The following is a 23,633-nucleotide window of genomic DNA, read 5'->3' as shown; positions in this document are numbered from 1 at the left end:
TAAAATTACAATTAATATTAACATATATATTACTTCTTGACATTAGTTATCTGTAGCTTCTTGTCAAATGTGAAGTTACTATTAATTTAGCTACTAAAGATTAAGATAATTGGTTGTTGTAACTTTGTTCTGAATCATTTAAGAATTATGTAAATTAAGGGGACGATGGTGCGGTTCATAAAAGTAATGATGTGTTCTCAAAATTTAGCATATGAAAGAAAATATTAAATTTAAGAAAGATAATAAAAAAATCCTGTTTGAAATATTAAATTTATCCAGATTATTTTTTTGTGTAAACAAAATATGTAAAATTAAAAATGAACTTATTAATATGACGTATAAGTTAAATATATATTTCACGCCCTAGTTTCATAAATAATACAGTTTTTGTAGGCAAAATAGTGAAGTTAATGAAATAAAACATACCCTATAACATTTAACGTCAAATTCCTTCTTAGGCTACCTGTGAAATATTCATTGTTCTTATCCAAATGCTGCAGTATAGTAAGCGGCCACCACGAAAATTTAATCAATGAAACAAATTATTGATTAAAAGTACCTAAACTATCAAACAAAAAAATAGTTACAGTTTTTTTACATTTAACTATTGCCAGCTTTTAAATATATTAAATAACACTATTGTTGAAATTAATTAAAGCAAGTAAAACCATTTGTGTAGTATTTTAGTAATGGCTGCAAGTACAATGGTGATGTAGGCAAGTACTACATGCTTTATTAATGTATACGTTATCCTTCAAAATAAAAATTAGTAAGTTAAGTTTTACACCAATTGCCTTATTTGTTAAATTTAATAAATTAGATAGGCTAGTGTTTAATTAATCATTAAATATTAGTTGGGTAGGGTACGATAAGCGGACCCGGTTTTTTATATCGAAGAATGTAATCATCGATACCTAATATTCGCATCTAAAATCTTAGACTATCAATCGATATAAAAGTATCTATAGTCCTCAACAACAACCATATGTTTTAAATTATAATATGGATTTAATATTTACAGTGATGAAACAAATTATAAGCAAAATTAGGAAAACTGAAGACGACCATATTTGCTCCTGTCACAGTTACAATTGTTTCTTTTCCACAAATTTCAAATAATGGATTTTTCAGTACGAGTCCAACATGTTGAAGTCACGTAAAACATGTCTTATCAATATACCAATAAAACATGTTTTCTAAAATTGACTGCCATTTTTAATAATCAAATGTTACTTATATGTAAAATTGAAATATTACCTTATGTGTATTATTTGAAAGTATTATTTACAGCTGGTTGATATAGGTTATTAATTTAAGTTATTTGTTCAAAATAATTAATCAGTATCGATTGATTATATCGGTGGTTTATGATTAAGTAATATCATATGCCAATTTCGATATAAAAAACCGGGTCCGCTTATCGTAACCTACCCTATTAGTTTTTAGGTATAATAACATAGCTGAAAAATACTATAATTTGAAATACCTATAATTTAGTTTGGTTTGACATTTTGGTTTTTATATACTGCAGTTCAGTAGTCTAGATAATCAGAAATATCTGACTGGTTTGTCACAGTGGCTGCTTATCATGCTGCAGCCTACCCAAACTCTTAACTGTACAACTTAAATGTAGGCCTAGACTTGTAAATAACAAATATAATGCATTTCATAGTCCATTTCAATTTAATAAGAAATCAAATTTGGCTATTTTTGAACTATTTTATCCAGTATTTGAAAGTTAGCTTAAATGCATTTGCTTGCAAATTAGGAATAGCAAGTGTACATTTGCTGATGGAATAAGTTTATTCACTATTGTTGACAATTTAGAGATGATCACTTAACCTGCAAGATTGGAATTTTTATCATTTCAAGAACAGAAGTTAGGCTTACTTGGAACTAGTCTTTGATCATGTGTACAATCATGAACATCGAGTGCATGCATTATAAGCATGGGTTTCTGTTTCGCTGTTTCTGATTTAGGTTTATTCCAAAAACTTATTGATTTAATCAATGTCCTATTATTATTTACCATCTAAATACCTTTGTAACTGTCATCCAAATTTATTAAGAATGTATGACCCAGTATTGTTTTATCAAATGTGTAATATATAACAATTAAAATGATTATTTAATCCTCCAGAGAGACTTATGTAATGGCAAGTTGTGGAATTTTGGTTTGGCAGTGTGGTTCATACATTAGGCCTTTAGTCTTTGTTTTAGAAAAATAATATCTTTGAATTGAATAAGATTGTAAAATGCAAACTTGGCGTTATTTTTAATCACATATAAACTTGTTTTTGAAAAAGTTAAAAAAATCTCAGATTTCAAATAGCAAAAAACTTTTATTTCAAACTTATTGTTAGTTTTATTCTATGATTCGTAATTTATAAAGGAGGCCTCTATACAAAAGTAGGTGCACATTTTACAATTTCTAATCACGACGATTCCAGAGTTGAATTTAGTTCATATGTTTATAGGCTATAATTGTAAACAAATAATCATCCAATTTGGTGGTCAACAAAATTGTATTACTATAATATTTACTACTTTAGTTCATTTTAACCCTTTGTGCTTGAAAAGCCAGCAGCACTGGCTCACCAAGATTGCAGACAGCTCGCGTTAGTTTTGCCGTAGTTTGTCCTCACTACTCGTATGGCCAGTACAGATGGCCACACTACTTTCATTCTCAGCTCGGTGGCCATATTTGTTGTTAGCCTCCCCAGAGCGGAATTATTTTTCAATATCCTTTGTGTTATTTGCATAGTACCTAATTTAAAACGTTAACAAATTTAAACTATTGATTTAATGAATCTTTCTAATATGAAAATAAACATACATTTTGGAATTAACTCTTATATGTATATTGTTCAAATAAAGATAAAATATTATAAAGTACACATTTAGAGTTATGTTATACTCAGATTGAACTATTTAACATTTTTCTCAGTCTTTACATTTTTGATGGATTAAAACTTTTAAAAATACACACCTTTGTGTAGTCAAGAATAGTTAACACACATCTAGTGAAATTTTCTAGGTTTCTATCACTTCAGTGTATAGGCCCACTACGCGTTATTCGTTTTATTTCTCAGTTAATGTTTAGAAAAGAATTATAGGCTAATTTAAAGTTTACTGCTTTACCTAAAAATTACTTTTAAAAAACATTTGTTCGATAAATGTCAGCACTCACCATCTTATAAAACAAAGAGAATATTAGAAGATAACTTCTATGTTTAGTGGCCAGTGGTGCTGGCCTTACGAGCTATGGGTGTATTATATCTTGGCCAGTACAGCTGGACATGTGGGCTGAAATAACATTACGACAAATATTAATCTGCGCTTCTGACAAAATAGCGGCGGCCAGTAGAGCTGGCCATACGAGCTCCAAGGACAAACTATAAATACTGTCTTTGAATACATTGGGTTAAGTTGTAACTTATTAAGTAGGCTAAAATCAATTAAGTTAAACTTTAATTATACTTTAATAGTCAGCTGATTACTACATTTAACAGCTGATAAACCAACCCAGTAATGTTGATTTTATGTAGTAAATCAACTCATACAAAGTAAGGAATTAATAATAATATAATATTATGTATAACCTTATAAAGAAACAAAATTGAATTTAATAACAATTCTGCAAAACTAAATAATTAATGCAAACAAATTTCATAGCAAATATTTATAAAAATGTCAAGAATTGTATAAGTTGTTCATCTAAACATACTTTATATTTTTTACTATTCTTGTAAATTTGTTATAAGATCTTCCACATTTGAGTTATTGCAGTTTTTTTATGACTGCCATTTTGAAACGTGAGATATTTTTTTAATTGTTGAGAATAGTTTTTAAATTAAAAATCTTACAACATTTACATTCTATACCTTTTTAAATTTAAAGATGTAATTTGTTTCCGTACAAACACATAATAAACTAAGCAAGGGAGAACGTAAAAATGTATATTATTAAGCAAAATGTATATAAGTAGGCCAATAATTGTTGTAACTTATTGTATAGAAATTCACAAGGGTAATTTCCACCAGTTAATGTCATAGTTGATGTTTTTTTTATAATGTTAAACAAAATGTTATGTACTTATTATACTTAAAAATACATAATTAGTGTGGAGGTGTAAGAATTTGTATGTACGATTTCCATTTATTAATAGTAGTAATTAATAAATAATGTTTTTGTTTTTAAACACACCTTAGTTATATAAGCAAACTTGAACTAGTAATACTTTGTTTCAACTTACCATAAAGTATTAAATTTGTGATTACCTACACAGTTATATAGGGGAGTGCTGATGGCCGAGTGGTCTAAGACATTGGACTTTGAGTCTTGAGTTAGAGATAGTGCAGGTTCAAATCCTGTATGTGATCGTTGTACTTTTTATCAGTATCATCGACCTTGTACTGTATCGACTCTCCCCCTTATTCTGTTTGATAAGATTCTCGCACAGGCCAGTGGCCCATGAGGGCGGGCAGAATAAGGTATAAAGGGAAATCAGTGTCTCCTTTTTTAAAATTAAAAAAATAATAGCCTATTAATAGTTTCAAGCTCTTAAAGTTATTAAAGTTTTATATTGCAATATCATAACTTTATTTGTAATATTGTAATTCATTTTAAGCAATTATTCCTAGATTTTTATTGTAAACTTAGAAGAACGTTTCATCATGTGAAGAATTGTTGAAGCATTCATCTCACTTGAGGCTGTAGTTGGGTGTGGGTTCAGTATGTGTGTTCATAATCATGACTAGATCCACACTCAACAACAGAGTCGGGTAATATCGCTGATCCCTTCATGCTGCAGTTGACAGATTACATCAACTTCATACCATGGTTGCTCTCATTGGCTGGTCCAGTCGGCGAGTGTGGCGCTAGTGGCATATTTTCTTGTGACTAGATCCATACTCGTCTACAGAGCCGTGCCGAGTTCTTCTCGCCCCAGCTTGTCAGCGCTACTGGATAGTTTACTTTCTATTATTAGAGCTAGACTATTCAACAATGTTATTGAAATGATACTTATTGTTTATAAATAAATGTTTGTCCAATTTTTTATTAATTTTGTAATTAATTTTGGTTTTTGTTTGCAGTTAAGCCTAATTGAGAAAATTAAAAGTGGATATATTAGTTAATGTCATATTTTCCTATCCTTAACTTATTTTTTAATTCTTAAAGTGTTTTAATTTTTTAACTGTAAACAAAACTTTTGGTGGCTGAAACATTAAAAAATCTAAATATTAATTTCCTAATATTAATATGAATTTTTAATAATAAAAAAAGCTGAAATTTTTTAATCTAGCTAATAAATGAGGTTGATTTTAAGGAAATGCCCTTTAATCCTTGAACCAGCATGCGTTCAGATTTTGACCGTAAACGAGCGGTATGCTGTAAAGCAGCAGAGTGGTAGTGACTGCGATACAAAAAGGGTTCTTCTACTTTTAAGTATTCAGTCGCCGAATCAAAAAAAAACTGTGTAGGTTCTAATATATTCATATTTAATAATACATGTGGTATTTTTTTAGTCATACATGTATGTAGAAACACATAATTAATGTATAAAAAGAATTATAAAATGTTATGTGATGGATAAAAGCACTTAAAACTGGTAGACTTCCGCCCTTTTAACATTTATCTCAAAACCAACCTCAGTTTTATTGCTCCTTGCATTGATTAGACGGGGAAATAAAGAAAAATTATTAAAATAACAAGTTTATTAATATATTATACATATTTACATCCAAGAGATACTTAGTCTGTCTCATCAACTATTTCGACTACACCAGGAATGTTGTCTTGAGGCCATTCGAGAATTTCTTTATAAAACTGAGCGTGTTCGTTGGGAATGTATTGTAAACACCTCCTCAAGTCATTTAGTTTTGCACTTTTAATAGAGACCTTCCCTGTTGGATAAGCTATTTGGTCTGGAAGATGCAGCTCATTGTTGCCACATGTGATCATACTCATTTTGAACGTATGAGTAAGGATTCCATCGATTTCCTGTCTTGCTCTACAGACGCCTTGTTGATCGGAATTGTACTCAAAGTGGTGGAACTTACTTATTCCGAAAAAGATTCTTTCTTCTTTGCGCTTCCTTTTGGTTTCTTCTGATGCAATGTTCCGTTTGTAAAAGGTTGGCCACCAATCTTTAACATTGTAAACCATTTTAGAGCTGTCTACTTCAACCACTATGAACTTCTGGCTTTTGCTGCTTTTGATGATTATCTCAGTGATTTCATGAACACTATAGATTCTGTCATGTTTCTTTAGCTCCCGTTTGATGATGGAGAAGTCTCTATCACATGGGAGGAAACTATGGCCCCTAATAGGAAAGAACTGGTTTATTTTTTTAAATCGTTTTAAGTCGGTGAGTGCTAGAAACAGTTTGCAAAAACAATGGTTCTTGTTTTGTCCTCCGCAGTTGTCTGCATACAGATTCAGCTCATCATAGTCACTTTCAGGCACAGAGGAGAGGTAGTGTAAAATGAATGAACACGTTTCATTAGATGATTTTCGTGCTTCTCCTTCATGGTACAGGTAGATGGTGGCAACATTCTTCTTAACATCATGAACGCAGAACAAACTTACGGTAAGTTGTCGCATATAAAACAGTTCTTGAACCGGTATTTGGGGTAATGAAATGTTTTGCATGTAGTCAATTGCCAATGATAATACATTACTGTTCATTTTATTCTTTGCGTCAGTAACATCTTGTTCAATGCGGTTGTAGAACTTGTTTGCTCTCCTTTTATGTACAATTTTTTCAGCCACAGCTACTCGCTTGGCAACGTCATTTAAATGGGGTGACTTTATTTTAATGCTCAACTCCTCACACGTACAGCAAGTGTCAACCTGAGGCTGGCCAAAACTTAAGTTAAAATTGGTATTGAAATAGTTCCAGTATGCTTGGTACGAAACCTTTACTTCAGGGTGTTCTTCCAAAAATATTTGGTGCATTAGTTTTACATTCAGTTTCTCACTAAGAAACTGTTTCACTTTCCCAGAATAATGGGTTATCTTAGTTGGGTATGATCTTATGTGCTTGTCAATTTCTTGATAAACTTCTGGAGCCAAAGTATTACTGGTATGTGCCCCTCTAAGATCCCTAACTGGCTTACTACTGGTCTTTAGCTGCCTTATTCGTCTTACTCTCTTTTCTGAAATGGCAAACATTGAAATAAAGGCTGCTGCGCATACCTAACGGAAGGTGTTGCTGTTGCCACCTGCCTTTTTTTTAGGGCGAATGTTTGCATTTTCTTCGCGCTCCTTCCCTTTGATGTCGCGTGATCCAGGTCTTCTGGTTACAACGTCTCCAACATCAATCAGACCATGTAAAAAAAGGTCCTGTTCATCTTTTGTCTTGTAGGCAGAGTAAAATCGGTTAAAAGTATCCTGGATGTTTTCTGGCCCAATGCGCTCAAAACATTTTGCTGAACATCTGCAACATAAAAAACAACCACCAAAATTAACTGTTTTTAAACCAAATTATTAGCTAAATGTGTGAAAATAAAACTAACAAAATGAACTTTTCAGATCAACCCACATTACATTAGAGTAGATTCTGTTAATAAACAGCCTATTTACTAGGTTAGGCTTTTACAGTTTAACAGGTTTTTTACTAGAAAGTAATGGCCTTAATTTAATTTTTTTTTATATCACAAGAGGCTAACGTTAGAACCATATAAAACGGGAATACTGGTCACTTAAACCTTGAATCAATGGAGGGGCTAGATTTCACTGCTTAGTAATATGCCTAGGCCTAAACTTTATAAACCACCCTCCAAGTATATGCATTATAATATTGTTAGTAGCCTAGCCTAACATAATTCTGTTCTTATTAGCCAATTGAATACAGTAATAATAATTAATATCATTACTTACCTACAAGGGTTTCCAACCTTTTTCTCTTCTACTTTCTTTTTTTTTTTTTTTTAGAATAGAATAGAATAGAATTTATTTTTGAAAATATTACAATAACACATTATATACATTGGTATACACAATGTAATACATCAATAAAGTAAGTAAACAACCAAATGCATACACAATGTACAAACCTAATGAGCAAACTTAAATAAAAATGTAACATTCTTGTAAATAAAATTAAAACAAAAACACTCGTAAATTAAAAGAAATATTTTCAAAAATAACTAGGGCCTCTAGAGGCAAGTGCCTGTGGAGAGGTTCCTTTTATTACAAAAATATTTTTTAGCTCAAAGAAAATTTCAATAAAACTTTGATATTTTTATAAGCTCCTAAAAAAAATTTATTAAAAGTGTGCTGCTGCAGTTACAAAGCAAATGAAAATCCACTTAAATAAATTCAAACTAAAATTTACTGTTACTTTCTTTAATTAACTAGGAATCTATGCAGAGAAGAAAATCTAATTTATCAAAACCCAATAACCACTTCTTTAATGTTTTTGAAAATAACTTTATATTCTCACAACTAATAATTGAAGAAATTATACTAAACATTTTAGGTCACTAAAACTTTCATAGGCTTGGCCAGATAACCTTGCACTTTTAATTTGATTTCTTTTGTAGTTCTGAGGATTTTGCTTTCTCTTCTTTCCTACATTGACATCCTCGTCACTACCACTACTTCCCGCCATCAAATTAACATTAAATTATAATTAATACTACTGATATTTTAATGAGTTATGTAATAGCCAAAACGGTACACCCACTGATTCAGAAACTATAGCAGCAAATTGAGGTTATGTTGTTTGTCCACTCAGCTGCTAGTCAACCAATCTTTGTTAAAAAGGCGGAAGTCCGGACTTCAGCCCTTTTAACAAAAAACAAAGAATTCATGTTGCCATGGTTACTATAGTAAATTTATTTCAGATGCCCTTTTAACACGAATTGGTGCGGCTATATAATCACAACATTATTCTCATAAACGAATATGTCAAAAAAATTGACTTCCGCCCTTTTAACATTTACCGATTCAAATGTTTTGTGTTTACCATGAGTAAATAAAAGTTGCTGTTTGTGTAATTATTGATTACATAAAATGATGCGAAAAAGACTTATAGACGAATTTTTGCCTAAGATGCTCCCCTGAGGCATTTTTCCGCCACCATCCCTGCTACAGATAAGAAGGACAGGCCGAAGAGACCATGAGTTAGACCACCAGCGAACGGACATGATATGCTGGGATTGTGACGTTCTGCTTTGTGTGAAGGAAACAGGATTTTTCCGGACATTTGCCATCGTTCAGTGAAACAAGAAAACAGTAACACTACGTTTCGAGATCTGCAATCTGATCTCTTCTTAGGTAAAGAACTAACCTAATACATAATTACAAACTAAGTTAAAATAAACAAATCTTACTAAAGCGTTGTGGCACGCCTAAGTCAGGAATCACAACCTACATGTTGTTGTCAACTTCACTAACACTAAAGACATGCACTTAATACAATTTTTAGTAAGATTTGTTTATTTTAACTTAGTTTGTAATTATGTATTAGGTTAGTTCTTTACCTGAAGAAGAGATCAGATTGCAGATCTCGAAACGTAGTGTTACTGTTTTCTTGTTTCACTGAACGATGGCAAATGTCCGGAAAAATCCTGTTTCCTTCACAATCCTTCCATCGTCAAAAATAACCTTTAAACAAAGAACTGCTTTGTGTGTCCGACTGTTTTCGAGGCTTTCTTACCATCAAAGATTACTGATGAGTTTTGTGTAATGTTATGTTGTTAGTATGTTTATGAGAAAATACTGAATATTTTATTTTATTCTCATATTTTGTAAATGTAATTACTTTTGTGCATAATTAACTTAATTTATGTATAAATACAAAAGAAACTTCAAATTGAGTGTTTTTTATAACTCGTCTACTACAGTAAACCCAAATAACCTAAAATAAAACAAAATCGAAAATAAAAAAATCCTCACTTTTAGGGTACTCTAACAAAGAAAAAAAACCACATCAGTCAAAGGGTTAATATGGCACAGTTGTATTCAGGTGTGAGACTGTGATATGCTTTGAGATGAAAGAATCTCTAACATTTCTAAATACATGTTAGGAAATGTAAAATGTTATTACTAAAAAATAGCCAATCTATTAGTCTAGAGGATACAGCAATTTGTTAAAATAACAGTGACAGGTTCACATTGAGCATGTCTGGCCCTTGGACTAGGTACTGCTTAGTGATTCTGTCCTTGGAAATGGCACATTGCTGCAGCAGCTGGTGGTAGGTTCATAAATAATTTGTAAACTGTTGAATTTTAGAGAATGCTTCTTTTTCCTACTTTAACCTGAAAATAATATCTTCAAACTTTTCTATAGCCAGTCTAGCTTACTTACATGTTTAATTACCTATATTTCTATATTAATCCTTACATTTCAGTTTGTTATTAACTTTTGTGCTACAATCAGTGCTGATTTTTCTGAAATCTCACTTTTACACTTCATTGTCTTTATGTATCTCATCTCAATATAATTACAATTGCTTAAGCAAATAGCAAAGTTGTGGATTTATCTTATTCATTATTTCTTAAACATTGATTAAAACTATTATGTTTTATACATTTTTACATTATAAAGCCTATGCGTTAATAATTATTCTCTGAATACAGAAGTATTATTAATTGTTCAACATTTAATATGTTTTTTGTTTAATACATTTTCAAAATAATGGTGCAATTTTGACAAGAAATAACAAATTTGCATAAATTATATTTTACCCTATGAACAGGTTTTGTAATAGTACAAATAAATGTTTTATCAATGATAGAACTTGAAAATGAACATGGTTTGTAATATTTATTAAATGGACGCTGTGACTCACCAGTGGGTTACAATGTTTTCTGTTTAAAAGATTGACTGCCCCAAAAAAGATGTTTGATATCATTAGAATTGTAAGAGAATCTTTTAGGTTTTATCCTAAACTCATTTGTTTGCTCGTTCCAAAGATTAAATGGTGTGCATAATATGATTGTTGAGAGGAATTAAGAAATCATTGTTGCACGATCCCTCAACCATAGATCGATACACATTTGTAATAGATATTGTGATTCACCAGATGATTATAGAGAATGCAAAATATCTTCTACAAATTTTCTCATTGGGGATTGCAAAATGCAGATTCACATGAAATGTACATAAAAATACACTAAATCATGAGACTGATTGTGTTTGTGAGTAGACCATTATTATAACATTAATTTCCTAGGAGTGCATCAGGGTAAGTATGGATAGCAAATCAAGAGAATTCTATAAAATCCAATGCAATGTTTGTTAAATTTGAGAGTAATTAAGAAGATAATTTGAAAGGAGTTGTTGGTACAATACTATAAAATAAACTTAAGACCAAATTTAAATTTTCTATTGTTGAGCTTTACTGTTTGAATCCCACTTCGGACTTGTCAATTTATTTGGCCTCATGGCTTCAGACATAAAGGTATAATATCAGACTTATAAATGTCTTCATCCATGATTGAAATCCACATTTCTCTAACATCAACTAATGTAACACAGGGAGACATGAATAGGACTAATCACTCAATATATTTTGAATTTATGAGTCTTATTTAATGTTTGTATCTAAAATATACGTTTGGTTTGCTTGATGGGGGTTAAAAAATATAATATCCATTAGCTATGCTTAGTCTTTAGAAGCGCTGATTGAATTGAATTAGTAAAAAAAAGGCGAAATATTTTTTTTAAGTGCTATTATTAAATGGAGCAATTAGTAAAAAACTTCAGATACAACAAATGGTTGTATTTAATAGGATTTTAATATGGTGTACTTTGTAACATAGGTTGTTATTTAAAATTTTTGTTTTATTTTGATTTATTAATGTTTCATTTTTTAATTGGAAAAGGAAATAAAAAGTTGAGCAACTCCATATTTCCTAATGGAGTATGTAATAAACATCATAAAAAAATTGTTGCACCTAGGACTTAGGTCCTAGGTGCAACAATAGCAGAATTTACTATTAATACCTAAATTAAAGATGATTTGTCACAACTTTTACATACGCATAATCATAATATAGAGTTTTTGGCAACAAAAGGCTTTGGGTACATAGATCTTTAAAATGAGGTATAACATAACCTGTTTTCCTATGACAATTTTCCAAAAAGGACCTTTACTCCCAAAAAGTGCCCTTTTGGGCAATTTCTTCTGGGTTAGAAATAATTTTACTGAATTCTTTTGGGTCACAAATGGGGGATATCTGTTAAAACGAATTATGCAGCTTGGTTTGTTTTGTTGCTATAAATACTGCACACAGTTGGTCCAAAACATCCATACTCAGCTTTGAGAAGCCTACTTCAGTAAAATAACATCCACTTACAGCAATTATAATCTTCATCCAATATAAAAAGAGTAAATAGCCTCACTAAGTTCATGCAAAATTTCAAAATAAAATTTGTATGATATGTTTTGTATGCTATGTCTTGTTTTTCAGACTATAGTCTGAGAAAGAATAGCTCATTGAGTTGGTGTCCATTCCTATGTTTTTCCTTAACACATTCATTGCAGCAAAAAGCATAATTATTAGGGTGACAGAGATGCTGAAAATGTTTTATTTTATAAAAAAACTTACCTTGTATAGTGGATTGAAGGTCTAAATTATGTTGCCGGCAGAGTTTCCTTTATCAGTGACGTCACAAGTTCCGGCCCCTACTGTCCGTACTGTTGAAAGTTTAGGATGAATGTCCAAATAATGTTTCCATTTATTTTTCTATGACTGTTTTCTATAATTTTGGCTCTGTTGGGGCCGGCCACATATCATGTCCTTATCACTATTCTTATTAGTTATAATTAATATTATATACGCTACCACCACCCATCCAATCTTTTACTGTAGAGAGTTATGACAAGCTTCACTGACCCATGCACAGGTCTGATTTTTCAGGGCATGTTTCACAATGAAAAACAGTTTTGACATTTGGTTTTCCATTTTTGTGCACTGCCTGCACTTTTTTCTCTTGGTACAGTGGATGATGTTTACCTCAAGGTTTTTAATTTTTTGTAACTTGTAAGCTTCTTTTTTGAACTGGACATTCAATGACATTTAGGGGAAGAGGTTAAAGTCCTTTGATCACTTCAACCAAAAATCATACAGTGTCATTTTTTGATTGTACATGTTATGCAATTGATCAGCATCCATCAAAATCATTTGTATTGTGAGGACAAAAATTTCTTACTACCTACCACCTGAGTGTTTCCTTTGAAATGAGTGGTTTGCCATCATCTGATCAGTACGATCAACATCACTCATATGATAGTTATATTTCACTATGGGGGCTGTTTAGGCTTAGTACAACCTGTTAAGTGCACACAATCCAACATGTTATTTTCATGTTAGTCAACATGTATAAGACAGTCCTCTTGTCTTTCCATTTCCCAATCATCACACTACTGCAAAGGTGTGATTGTCTCACCCGCCTTCAGATATTGATAAGTTACTTCTTAAGTTGTGAACTTTCGACCAACACATAATGTCCCAGTGCACCTAATAATTAAGAAGCAAGGGCGTAGCCGTAATAGTTGTCAATATATACTGAATGGCCTTGCCCAAAATAATCCTTCAAAAGGTGTAAGACAACCTTCTTCTTATGCCTATCACCACTCACAGTAGTATCTGATTTGCCTGTGTACATGAGAAATCTTGGAATAAATCCTCCATGCTTTGTCAAGGTGTACAATTTGAGATAAAACTTGTGCCTTTTACCCTGTATGTATTGATGTAAGTGCAATCTTCCTCCCCATAGTTCCATAGCCATCAAATAACTCTTTTTGAGGATAGTAAACACTTTTCATTTTGTCATTGAAGTAACCTAAAATGAAATGAATCTTATCTATGGCATTTTGCAGTACCGGGGACAAGAGCATTGTTGTTTCTTTTGCAAAAATTTAAACAACTCATAATGGACAAGTACCTGTACCTCAACAAAACTTGCTAAAACACTTAAAATTGAACAAATAATTATTTTCCTAAAGTCTTTGATTTAATTCATTTTTATTATGCCTGTGTGCAATAAAATTCTTAAACATGTCTTAGGCACAGGTATAGTGATGTCTTTCTTTCCATGCATTGATATTTATTTCAGTGTCAAGGTTAGTTTGCTGTAAAAATTATTGAATGTATAAGCATTTGTAAATTTGCAAATCCTTTCAAAAACAATATTGTCAAGTAGGAGTGTGAAAAAACCTATTGGGGAACCAAACCCAAGGACTTGTACTAACAAAGATTCAGTTCTGACGAATTCAGTAGGCTGCATACCTGTTGTAATACTTTAAGTTGGAATCTCAATAACAGTAGACTAGTCATCACTTTCAGAATGAAAAGATGAAGAACCTGAAGGACAATCAATAACTGTATGATGCCCACAGAACCATCACTGTCATATATTTTTCCATTGTGGGTGTGAAAGGTACTCTAAGAAGAGTACTTGGCTCTGCAGAATCCATTTATATATATAAAATACATACAATATATATATATATATATATTATATATATATATATATATATATATACAGGGTGGAAAAAAAAAAGTATGGAAACGCTTTCACTAATTTTGTATGGCTTCACTTATACAAATTAAATTTTGTACATCACCACTTGTATTAAGAACCTAGTTTTTGAGACCAGTGGGGACATTTTATCTTTTCAGGGGGACGGCCGTGAGGAGTCGGACGAAAATCTTAAATGTAAGCATAGGCCGAGTTTGGTATCAAATTAAAGGTCTAGTAAAGAGAAACTCATTACCGCAAACCGCACTTAAAAAGGTTGACCCTATCCAGAGTACGGGCCGTTTGAATTTCATAAGTAACGTTTGATTAATTATTATTTCTCTGCAATTTCACAGTCTCAAGTAAACTGTTCTGACTGAAAATGACACTTTATGGAACACAACTATCCAAAAGAATTAAATTAAAAAATTATCTATGTATTACAAAAAATAACCATACCTTTTAAATGAGGTGCTAAAACTGCTCTCCGAACACTTGGTTGGCAATGAGCTAGTCTATTATAAAAACCTACTGCAGTCATATTTTGAAGCATCTCGGGTGTAATTCTTCTTGCTTCTTCTAATAAACGATTTGTCAGCTCCTCAATGTTGGCTGGTTTAGTTTTATACACATTATCTTTTAAGAAGCCCCACAAAAAGAAATTAGTGGTTTAAGATCCGGTGACCTAGCCGGCCACTCAACGGTTAAGAAACACTTCATCTAACAGATTGCGCACACCCGCAAATAGTAATGGGGCGGTGCTCCATCTTGCTGAATCCATACTGCATTAAAATTTGCCCCAAGAAGAGCACGCACTGCTGGCAAAATGTTATTTGTCAAACATATTGAAATAAATTTCGCCTGTTAGATTTCCATCTATCACAAACGGTCCTACAATGTTATTGTTTATTATTCCAGCCCACATATTCACTTTCTGAGGCCTTTGTGTGTGGCCTTCTATCATCCAGTGTGGATTATGGTCGGCCCAGTAACGGCAATTATGCCTATTTTAACTTGTCCATTAACAAAGAATGTAGCTTCATCTGAAAACAATATCAAACTTAAAAATTTTTGAATTTCGTCACACTTTCTCATCATTATTTCGCCAAAATTCAGTCCTTTCGATCAAAATCATCCTCTGCAAAGTTCTTGGGTTAGGGTTACTTTAAAAGGGTGATACTTGTTTTTGTGTAAAACATTCAACACTGAGGAATGGCTCATATCAAGATCTTCTGCAGCCACTCTGGCCGAGGTGCTGGGATTTTTCAACAAATGTTTGGAGTACATCCAAAGATTTTTGTTCATTTGTTGCCGATTTAGGCCTGCCACTTCTTCTTTCGCGATCTTTGACTGTTCTAGTTTCTTCAAATCTTTTTACTGTCTTAAAACACATGTTGACTTTACTAATTGGGGGTCTTCTATCAAGAAAAGTGTCATTAAACAAATGCGCTGTTTCTTCATAGGGACGAACTAGATATCCATACCCACGCATCATAAGCAGCGTGATTCTCTCAAAACTCACTAAGTGACATTGCTTTTTAAAACTAGTAGAATAAAATGTAAACACTTAAGTAAAAAAAATGTATAACTATCGCAGTACCTTCTAGTGAAGACTTTCACTTTATCTTACGTGGACGAAAATTTATAATGTAGACTAAAAACCAAGCTGATATTAAAAATACAAAACTGTGGAGTTTTGCTGTGACAGTACTGTTTGTATTGCCTAAACCAGTTTATGTTTGCCTGAGATAAAAGGGCTGGAGGGGACTGGACCTTGACCTCATGTTTATAAGGAGTTATGGTGGTATTATTGAATACTCTCAGTTTCTTGAAGACAAGACAGGAAAACCCCTATTTAACTGTTATCCAACAAATGTAGAGGTAAAAAAAAAATAATTTTTTGTTGGAAATTGTTTTTCAAATTTACATAACCGACATAAAAACATACTACTGAAAGTAAATTAGTTACTTCACAAGACAAAATTACTAAATTTCTTTGTCATGAAATTCATACGGCCCGTACTCTGGATAGGGTCAACCTTTTTAAGTGCGGTTTGCGGTAATGAGTTTCTTTTTACTAGACCTTTAATTTGATACCAAACTCGGCCTATGCTTACATTTAAGATTTTCGTCTGACTCCTCACGGGCCGTCCCCCTGAAAAGATAAAATGTTCCCCACTGGTCTCAAAAACTAGGTTCTTAATACAAGTGGTGATGTACAAAATTTAATTTGTATAAGTGAAGCCATACAAAATTAGTGAAAGCGTTTCCATACTTTTTTTTCCACCCTGTATATATATATATATATATAAAACAAAGTACAGAAAGAATTACACATTTAACCTAAATAAAAATAAAACACAAAACATTCAAAGATTACACCAGGTTCCTATTGAAGCAGAACCATACTGTGTAAATGTGAATGAAACCCAACAGAATAAAGCATTAAACACAACAAAAAATGTGACAGAATCACTCGTCTACATCCAGTGACTGAACTACATTGCTTATTAGTAGAGCGGCAAGACGGACTATCTGTAAACGTCCATGCTATGCGCGTAGGTCCACTGGCCCTATTTAGGGCCAGTCGCACTGTATGTGTAATGCCACATTAAAAATATTGTATTATAATGTCAAGGCAGCCATTCCGTTTTGAGTCCGTTGTGTACAAAAATTCACAGCTTTTTTTGTTCATGAAAATACATTTTTAATGCAATTTCTAATGCATTAAAAGGTTTACTTCGTCACTAATTTTATCTGTAGTTAAAGTGACATAACTTTCTCTTTTGTATCTGCATTATGCTACTGAGTAAGTACTGTATACTTTGTATTTTCTAATTTTACTGTTTAAACTATATTTTAACTAAAACTTCTAATTTTCTTATCTGGATAAACTATTATCTTGAAACTTTCCCATTTATGAAAGACATCCCACTGTTATTCATTTAGCTGTACATTTGATATTAATGAAGTGTGAGCAGGTGGATTGTCATTGTGCAAAAGCCATAAATTGTTTTGCTACAAAACCTGGGTGATTTTTTGGATTGCTTCATACAAACGGCGTTGAATTTGGAGGTAGTACTACACTTTATTAATTGTTTGACCTTATGACAAGAATTCATGATGCACTATGCCATTAAAATTGAAGAACTCAGTGAGCATGGAATGAACACACAGAAGAACCTTCATGTTCGACTGCACTTGTCGAGCCTTTTTGGTCTTGGTGATCAGAATGCCGTAATTGGGATGATTGAGCCTCCGTAAATCCATGGTTTGTACCTGATGTAACACGTATCAGTAATTCTGCATTAGTAATTCAGAATTCAAAAAGTTTTGAAACAAATTTTGCTGCCACACGTTTTATACACTAAACATGTCATGGCAAGAGCCAATTGATATGCCAACAACATCAGCGACTTTCCTGATCATAATACGGTGATTGTTCATAACCATTTTTTTCATGTTTTCTTCATCGATAGTTGATGTGCTGAGGTGTCCAAAGTATTCGTCATCTTCAATGTCTTCATTGCCATCTTTGAAATTTTTATACCACTTGTAAACCAGTTGTATAACCGACATGACATTTTTCACACAAAATTTGATACAAATTCTTTGATCCGTTTTTTAAATAAACAAAAATTGTTGAGTTCATAAAACAGATCTAACCTTAGCAGCTTCCACTAAAAAAGTAAACAATAAATACAGCTGTAAATTTTATTTTACTCCAGGAGCTTGAGTGCCAACATAATAAAACAAATCTTGACAGTGAGACTCTAAATCCGCGAAAATTAAAAATTCCTGTTACCTTTTGAACACACCTTGTACAATAAAACATTACAATTAATACGAGTATATCACTGAATTTGAATCACTGAAACTGAATTTTGTACATAGTTGTTTACGATTGTAACAATAAAAATAGATGAAAAAGTAACATTATTGTTACTTACGATTCTAAGTAAATGTTGTGTTAATTAATCTGAAATAAGATTTAATTTAATTTTTTGTTTCACATTTACATTGTTACTGTATAAATATTTGTGATATCACAAAATTAAAGATGGGATAAGGATATTTAGCTTACACTGTTAGTATAAGCAATGCCATAACGAGAACAGCCTCTTTCGAAGTCCCATTAGGAAGGATAATGGGCACTATCTCAGTCATGTCACCTATGGAGGAGGAGAGGCTAGCTCTGTTACAGGCTCTTCCAGTCAGAGCGAGCAAGGGGAACAATACTCCCTTATGTTACGGCTAAAAAGTTAAAAAAAGATCCTCCCATTCCCCTCAATAAACTAGACATATTGACGAGATCGTTTTACACCAGTATCTTGACATTTGCAATTAGTAATATGTCGCTTCTTATATAAATCTGCCAGAAGTAAACCCTCCTGTGGTGTATAAGAGCTTCACATAGGAGTAAAATCAATGTGTTGCACTATCAGTCACACATAGATACATCTGTCAGTGACACGTCCTAGAGCACTTGTGAAAATCCATCAGTGGTCATCATCTCTAGTGTATATCTTCTTCTGTGCGGCCACAAATCAAGCATAGCCTTTAATGGATAGAGGAAGGAAATTTTATAAACTATAGGTAGGTAACTACGATAGATTTGTCAAAAACTGCAGTCCGTTGGTGAGGCATATGGGGCAGAGCAATTGCTTCTTAAACTTCCATTAGGAATAAATTTAAAATCATTTGTAAAATACTTAAAAACTGTGTAAGTTTAAACTTTAATTGGTTCCTGATCTTTTGAAATCATTGTTTGTTCTTGGATAGTGTAAGAAACTATCTTACCGGCCTCAGGAAATGAAATGTTCCCTCAAGGTTCCAGACACTTCATCTCGACCATGGTGTTTAACAGGCTCAATCAATACATACAGTTAATTCTTTATTATTAATGTCTTATTTTTGTATTTGTTGTTTTATAGTAAATATCCTATTTTAGTAAAGGCTATTGAATATTCTAAGAATGCCTTACACTGCCTGGAATTATATTTTTTTCAAAGAACCAAATGCAGGTTTTATTTGTAAAAGTGGTCCTGAAAAGTCTTAATTTTTAATTAAAATGTAAGCAAGTTTAAAATGGGTCATGTGACATTGTTGCCACTGCAAGGTTTTAGAAGTAAACACTCCCGTACATCAGTAGCAGAGGCATTTTCAATTTTCTCATATGAAGTAAAAGACCTAAAAATGTTTAGAATTCATGAATAATAAATAATTTTACAATAGCAGATTTCAGATAAACTATTTGTTTTTGTCAAAAAATATGTCTACTCTGCCATAGGTGCATTAGAAGAAGAAGAAAAAGTGTTTTATTTAAAATAAAACAATTGAATAATCAGGTGCTAAGCATGGAACCAAGTATAAACAAACACACTACAGCAATGGTCTATGGGCCGTCTTCTGGGTTGGCTATTACAACGTGAAAAGTTCCAGTATTGTTTATTAATTAATAAAGATTATATTAATAACGATTTAAAAAAAAATAAAACATCTGAATCCTGAAAAGTATAAAATGATAAATTAAATATTCATTTGCATTAAATTTAAGAGTAATTAATGTAAATTAATAAAATACTAATATAGAAAATACTTTACAAAATATTAATAATAATAATAAATAATACACAGAGTTGCAATATTATTACCACCGTGGATAAAACTATTGTAATTACAACCTATAACTTGCACACATTAATACCATTAAAAACAAGAAACTTAAAAGTTTTACATGTTGCATGTTCAAATAATAATAACGAAGTAATTAGAGGCGTGATAAATGTGGTAGAGTGGCAAGGTGACTTTCAGCTGCAAGATATTACAATTTCAAATTAAATAAACGTTTGTTAAAAATTAAATTCCTTTACCAAATCCCATCTTTTTTCCAAGCCTCTTTCATAAACCCCCGGCAAGACCTGCCAATCCCCCCTGTTTATCACACTAATATAGTCATCCCAATTCATCAACCTAGAACCAAACCAAAACGTTCTAACTTCAGCCAAAATCGGACATTTACACACAAAATTAAAGACTTTCATTTTCCTGAAGGTTACAAAGTGAACAATCAAATTTTCCTTGTTTTAACCAAGTTTTAAAATTCAAGTTGACTGGTTCAGCTCCAACTTAAATTACCTGTGATATGGTGGCAATATCATACCCGTCATGAAAGAAACTCCCGTCGCCGAGGTCAAGGTCAAAAACTAAATATTGCTGATGATGGTCATCATAGGTGCATTAGCATTGTAATACTTCACAACGGATGGGTTTCTGTTATTAATAAAAAAGATAATGGATTGGATTGATTACTTGTTCCCTCTTCTCATAGTGCCCCATTTCAATACTGTGCAATACAGTTCTCAGTTCTGTCAGAACTTAAAATCTTAAAACTGGTAGAGAATGTCTATCAAACAGGGTTTAAGACAATAACAGCTTCAAGTAGTGGTGCAAGATTCAATGTCCTGTAACATACTACTTTGTATAACACCAACAGAATAACATACAGTTTTAGATATAACTGTTGGTATGCATTTATTTACTATATGCAAGACCGGTACTTGTACATTGAGAACAAAAGCAATTGAATCGTACCTTAATGTGGATGTCTTTGCAAACTGTGTAACTTGCTTACTTTCAATACACGTTTCCCGTTACTGTATGAGTTTCCACAATATGTCAATATAAACATAAAAAAAAATTATATATGTTATGAATTTTTATGTTTTATTAAATTGGAATAAACATTTATTTAGTCCTTAAAAAGTGGAGGTAATAGCCACCAATATGACAATGATTAAGAATCTTTTAACTACTTTTTAAAGAATAATAGGTTTTTGGATATTTGCTATGATGGGGGGGGGGAGTGTTATTAAACCTCCACCCCCCCCCCCCACCTGATGAAGAGGATAAATTCCAATCCTTGAAACGTTGTATTAACCTTTTGTTATTATATAAAGATGGCAAATGTCAGAAATCCTGTTATTCTTTCAAACCTTCCATCGTCAATAACAAACTTTAAACAAATTGAACAGAATTGAACACCATATTGCAATAATTATTGCTCCTTTTTCTTATCAAATCTATTACTGCTGTTAAGTTCACCACAAATACTGCTCTTGGCCGAAGAAGATTGAAGGATACATTTGTAATACCGCTCTGTGTATTCAGCCATGATCTGATGTCTTATGACATTCATGCTCCTGAAAGAGTTAAAGGCAAGTCTGTAAGAATTTAACAAATTAGACTTGTAAATGTATAAACGTGTGAAAAAAGTTTTGTGTAGTATTAAAAGGGCCAGTAAAAAGTAGTTCTTAATTCATCGAACTTTGATATTGCACCAAATTGGTTAAAACATATGAATTAGGATAATTACTGGACGGACAGATTACTATAAAGTATAAGTATTCAAGTGCCTTAATGATTCTGGGAACAATTATTTTAGAGGTATTGTAGCATGAATAAAAAGCGAATTGGATTTTTATAGCAATGAATTTAAGTTTGAGAGGAAGGATACATGTCTGAAACGGTGTTATTATAAAAACTTTTTGAGAGGTAAATTTCTTAAAGAGGTGCTAGTAGCATGTACAAGGTGTGTCTGGAACATTAGTGGTTAGTGGCTTAATAAAAACAGAAAAAAAATTGTATATTGTAAATACTTTTATTTACTTTAGAAGCAGTTATCACTGAATGTAACACACATCTAACGATATGCGCCAATCACCGATCTTGTAGTCTAGTAGCCTAGAGCGAATATCTATGGGATAAGCACACAGCCTGAATTTTCTTGAAATTGATTGAGGAGTTTTTTTTATAAAAGGAATCTATTGTCAATCGCTCTAATTTTAGTGGAAGTTAAAAATTATTAGAAATACCAGACAATTACTTTTTTAGATTATAATTTTCTTAGCATGATATAATTAGACTCTTAAAAAATAATGATACAAACGTTAAAGAAGAGACTGATATCCTTCACTTTCAGCCAATTAGTGGGTTTATACATGTTAGCTGATGGTGATCTAAAATTAATGTATTATCTGACAGTTAGTTTTGAGCTAAGAAATATATGATTAAAAATATTACTGCTCCATATTTTTAACCCTTTTGCTACCAATATTAACACAGCTAATGATTAATTACTTTCTTAGGGAAAATTCGTCAGTTAATCAAAATCAGTTTAAAAAAAATTCAGGTTGTGTGTTTATACAAAGCAGATTGGCTCTCTGCTTCTGGCCTATTAGGTGAGTAACACACATATTCAATGTTTTCAGGGGTCCTGCCTGTAAATGATCAACCCGAACACGATTCTTTCCTAACAGATTCCTTGCCTAAGAGAAAGTGGCCAACTAGTCAATGAATTTTATACTCATAACATCCTGCCTATTAACTTGCACTATTATTTTATGGTTTCAGTCAACGTTTCACTTTGTTTCACGTTTCAATTTGAAGCATAACCTGATGTTGTGTTGATGCTCCAGGGTTTATCAATTCACACCTCTTGGGATATTGTGTTGTAATCATTGCAGGAATATGACAATGAAACTTGCACAATCATGGGCACAAACAGACATCTTGTTTCTATAAAAAAAAAGCTTTCGGTACCAATTTGTTACAAGCATTCAAGAATTATTTTCAGAACATCTTGTAAATGAAACATTATCTTAATTAACAATATACAGTAGGTGTAATAAAAGTATTTATGTTTTCAGGGGACAAAGAATGCAGGCTTGTTTGGAAAACATTTGTCCACTCCAGTTTCACAACCTAACTTTTCACCCGCCAGCTTTTCCCCTATTTCGTAAGTCTCTTTGGCTTATAATTTATATTTATTTAGTTTATATTTTTCTTTAATATCTAAAGATTTTATCAATACCATACCATTTAAAGATCCATAAAAATTGCTGTAATGGTTTTTTAGCATTTTAAAATATAGGATCTTAAGTATTGTATGAAAAGATTAGAAACTATAATCATAAAAAAAATACTTAATTACTGGTATTATTAAATGAAAATATTTTACCATCAGAAGTTTATTTTGTAAAATACTCATGAAACTTAGCTGTTTAAAATGCAATATATAATTGTAGGTAAATATTTAAATATTATGAAAATACAGTCCTAATTAGATTAATATAATACAGAAAAAGATTGATGT

The 23,633-nt window shown here is 31.9% G+C and overlaps 1 protein-coding gene across 1 annotated transcript in view; it reads left to right on the top strand.

The window, feature by feature from the left end:
• The window catches only part of LOC124374994 (DNA polymerase alpha subunit B-like), a 66,057-nt gene that overhangs the window by 22,596 nt on the left and 19,828 nt on the right, over positions 1-23,633 (top strand). The window contains exon 4 of the mRNA XM_046833129.1: positions 23,188-23,276. Coding sequence (XP_046689085.1) covers positions 23,188-23,276 — 89 coding nt within the window. The remainder of the gene's footprint in view (positions 1-23,187; positions 23,277-23,633) is intronic.

Source organism: Homalodisca vitripennis, chromosome 1, assembly GCF_021130785.1.
Source record: "Homalodisca vitripennis isolate AUS2020 chromosome 1, UT_GWSS_2.1, whole genome shotgun sequence".
NCBI classification, from domain to species: Eukaryota; Metazoa; Arthropoda; class Insecta; order Hemiptera; family Cicadellidae; genus Homalodisca; species Homalodisca vitripennis.
This window is presented reverse-complemented; position numbering and strand designations above follow the sequence as displayed.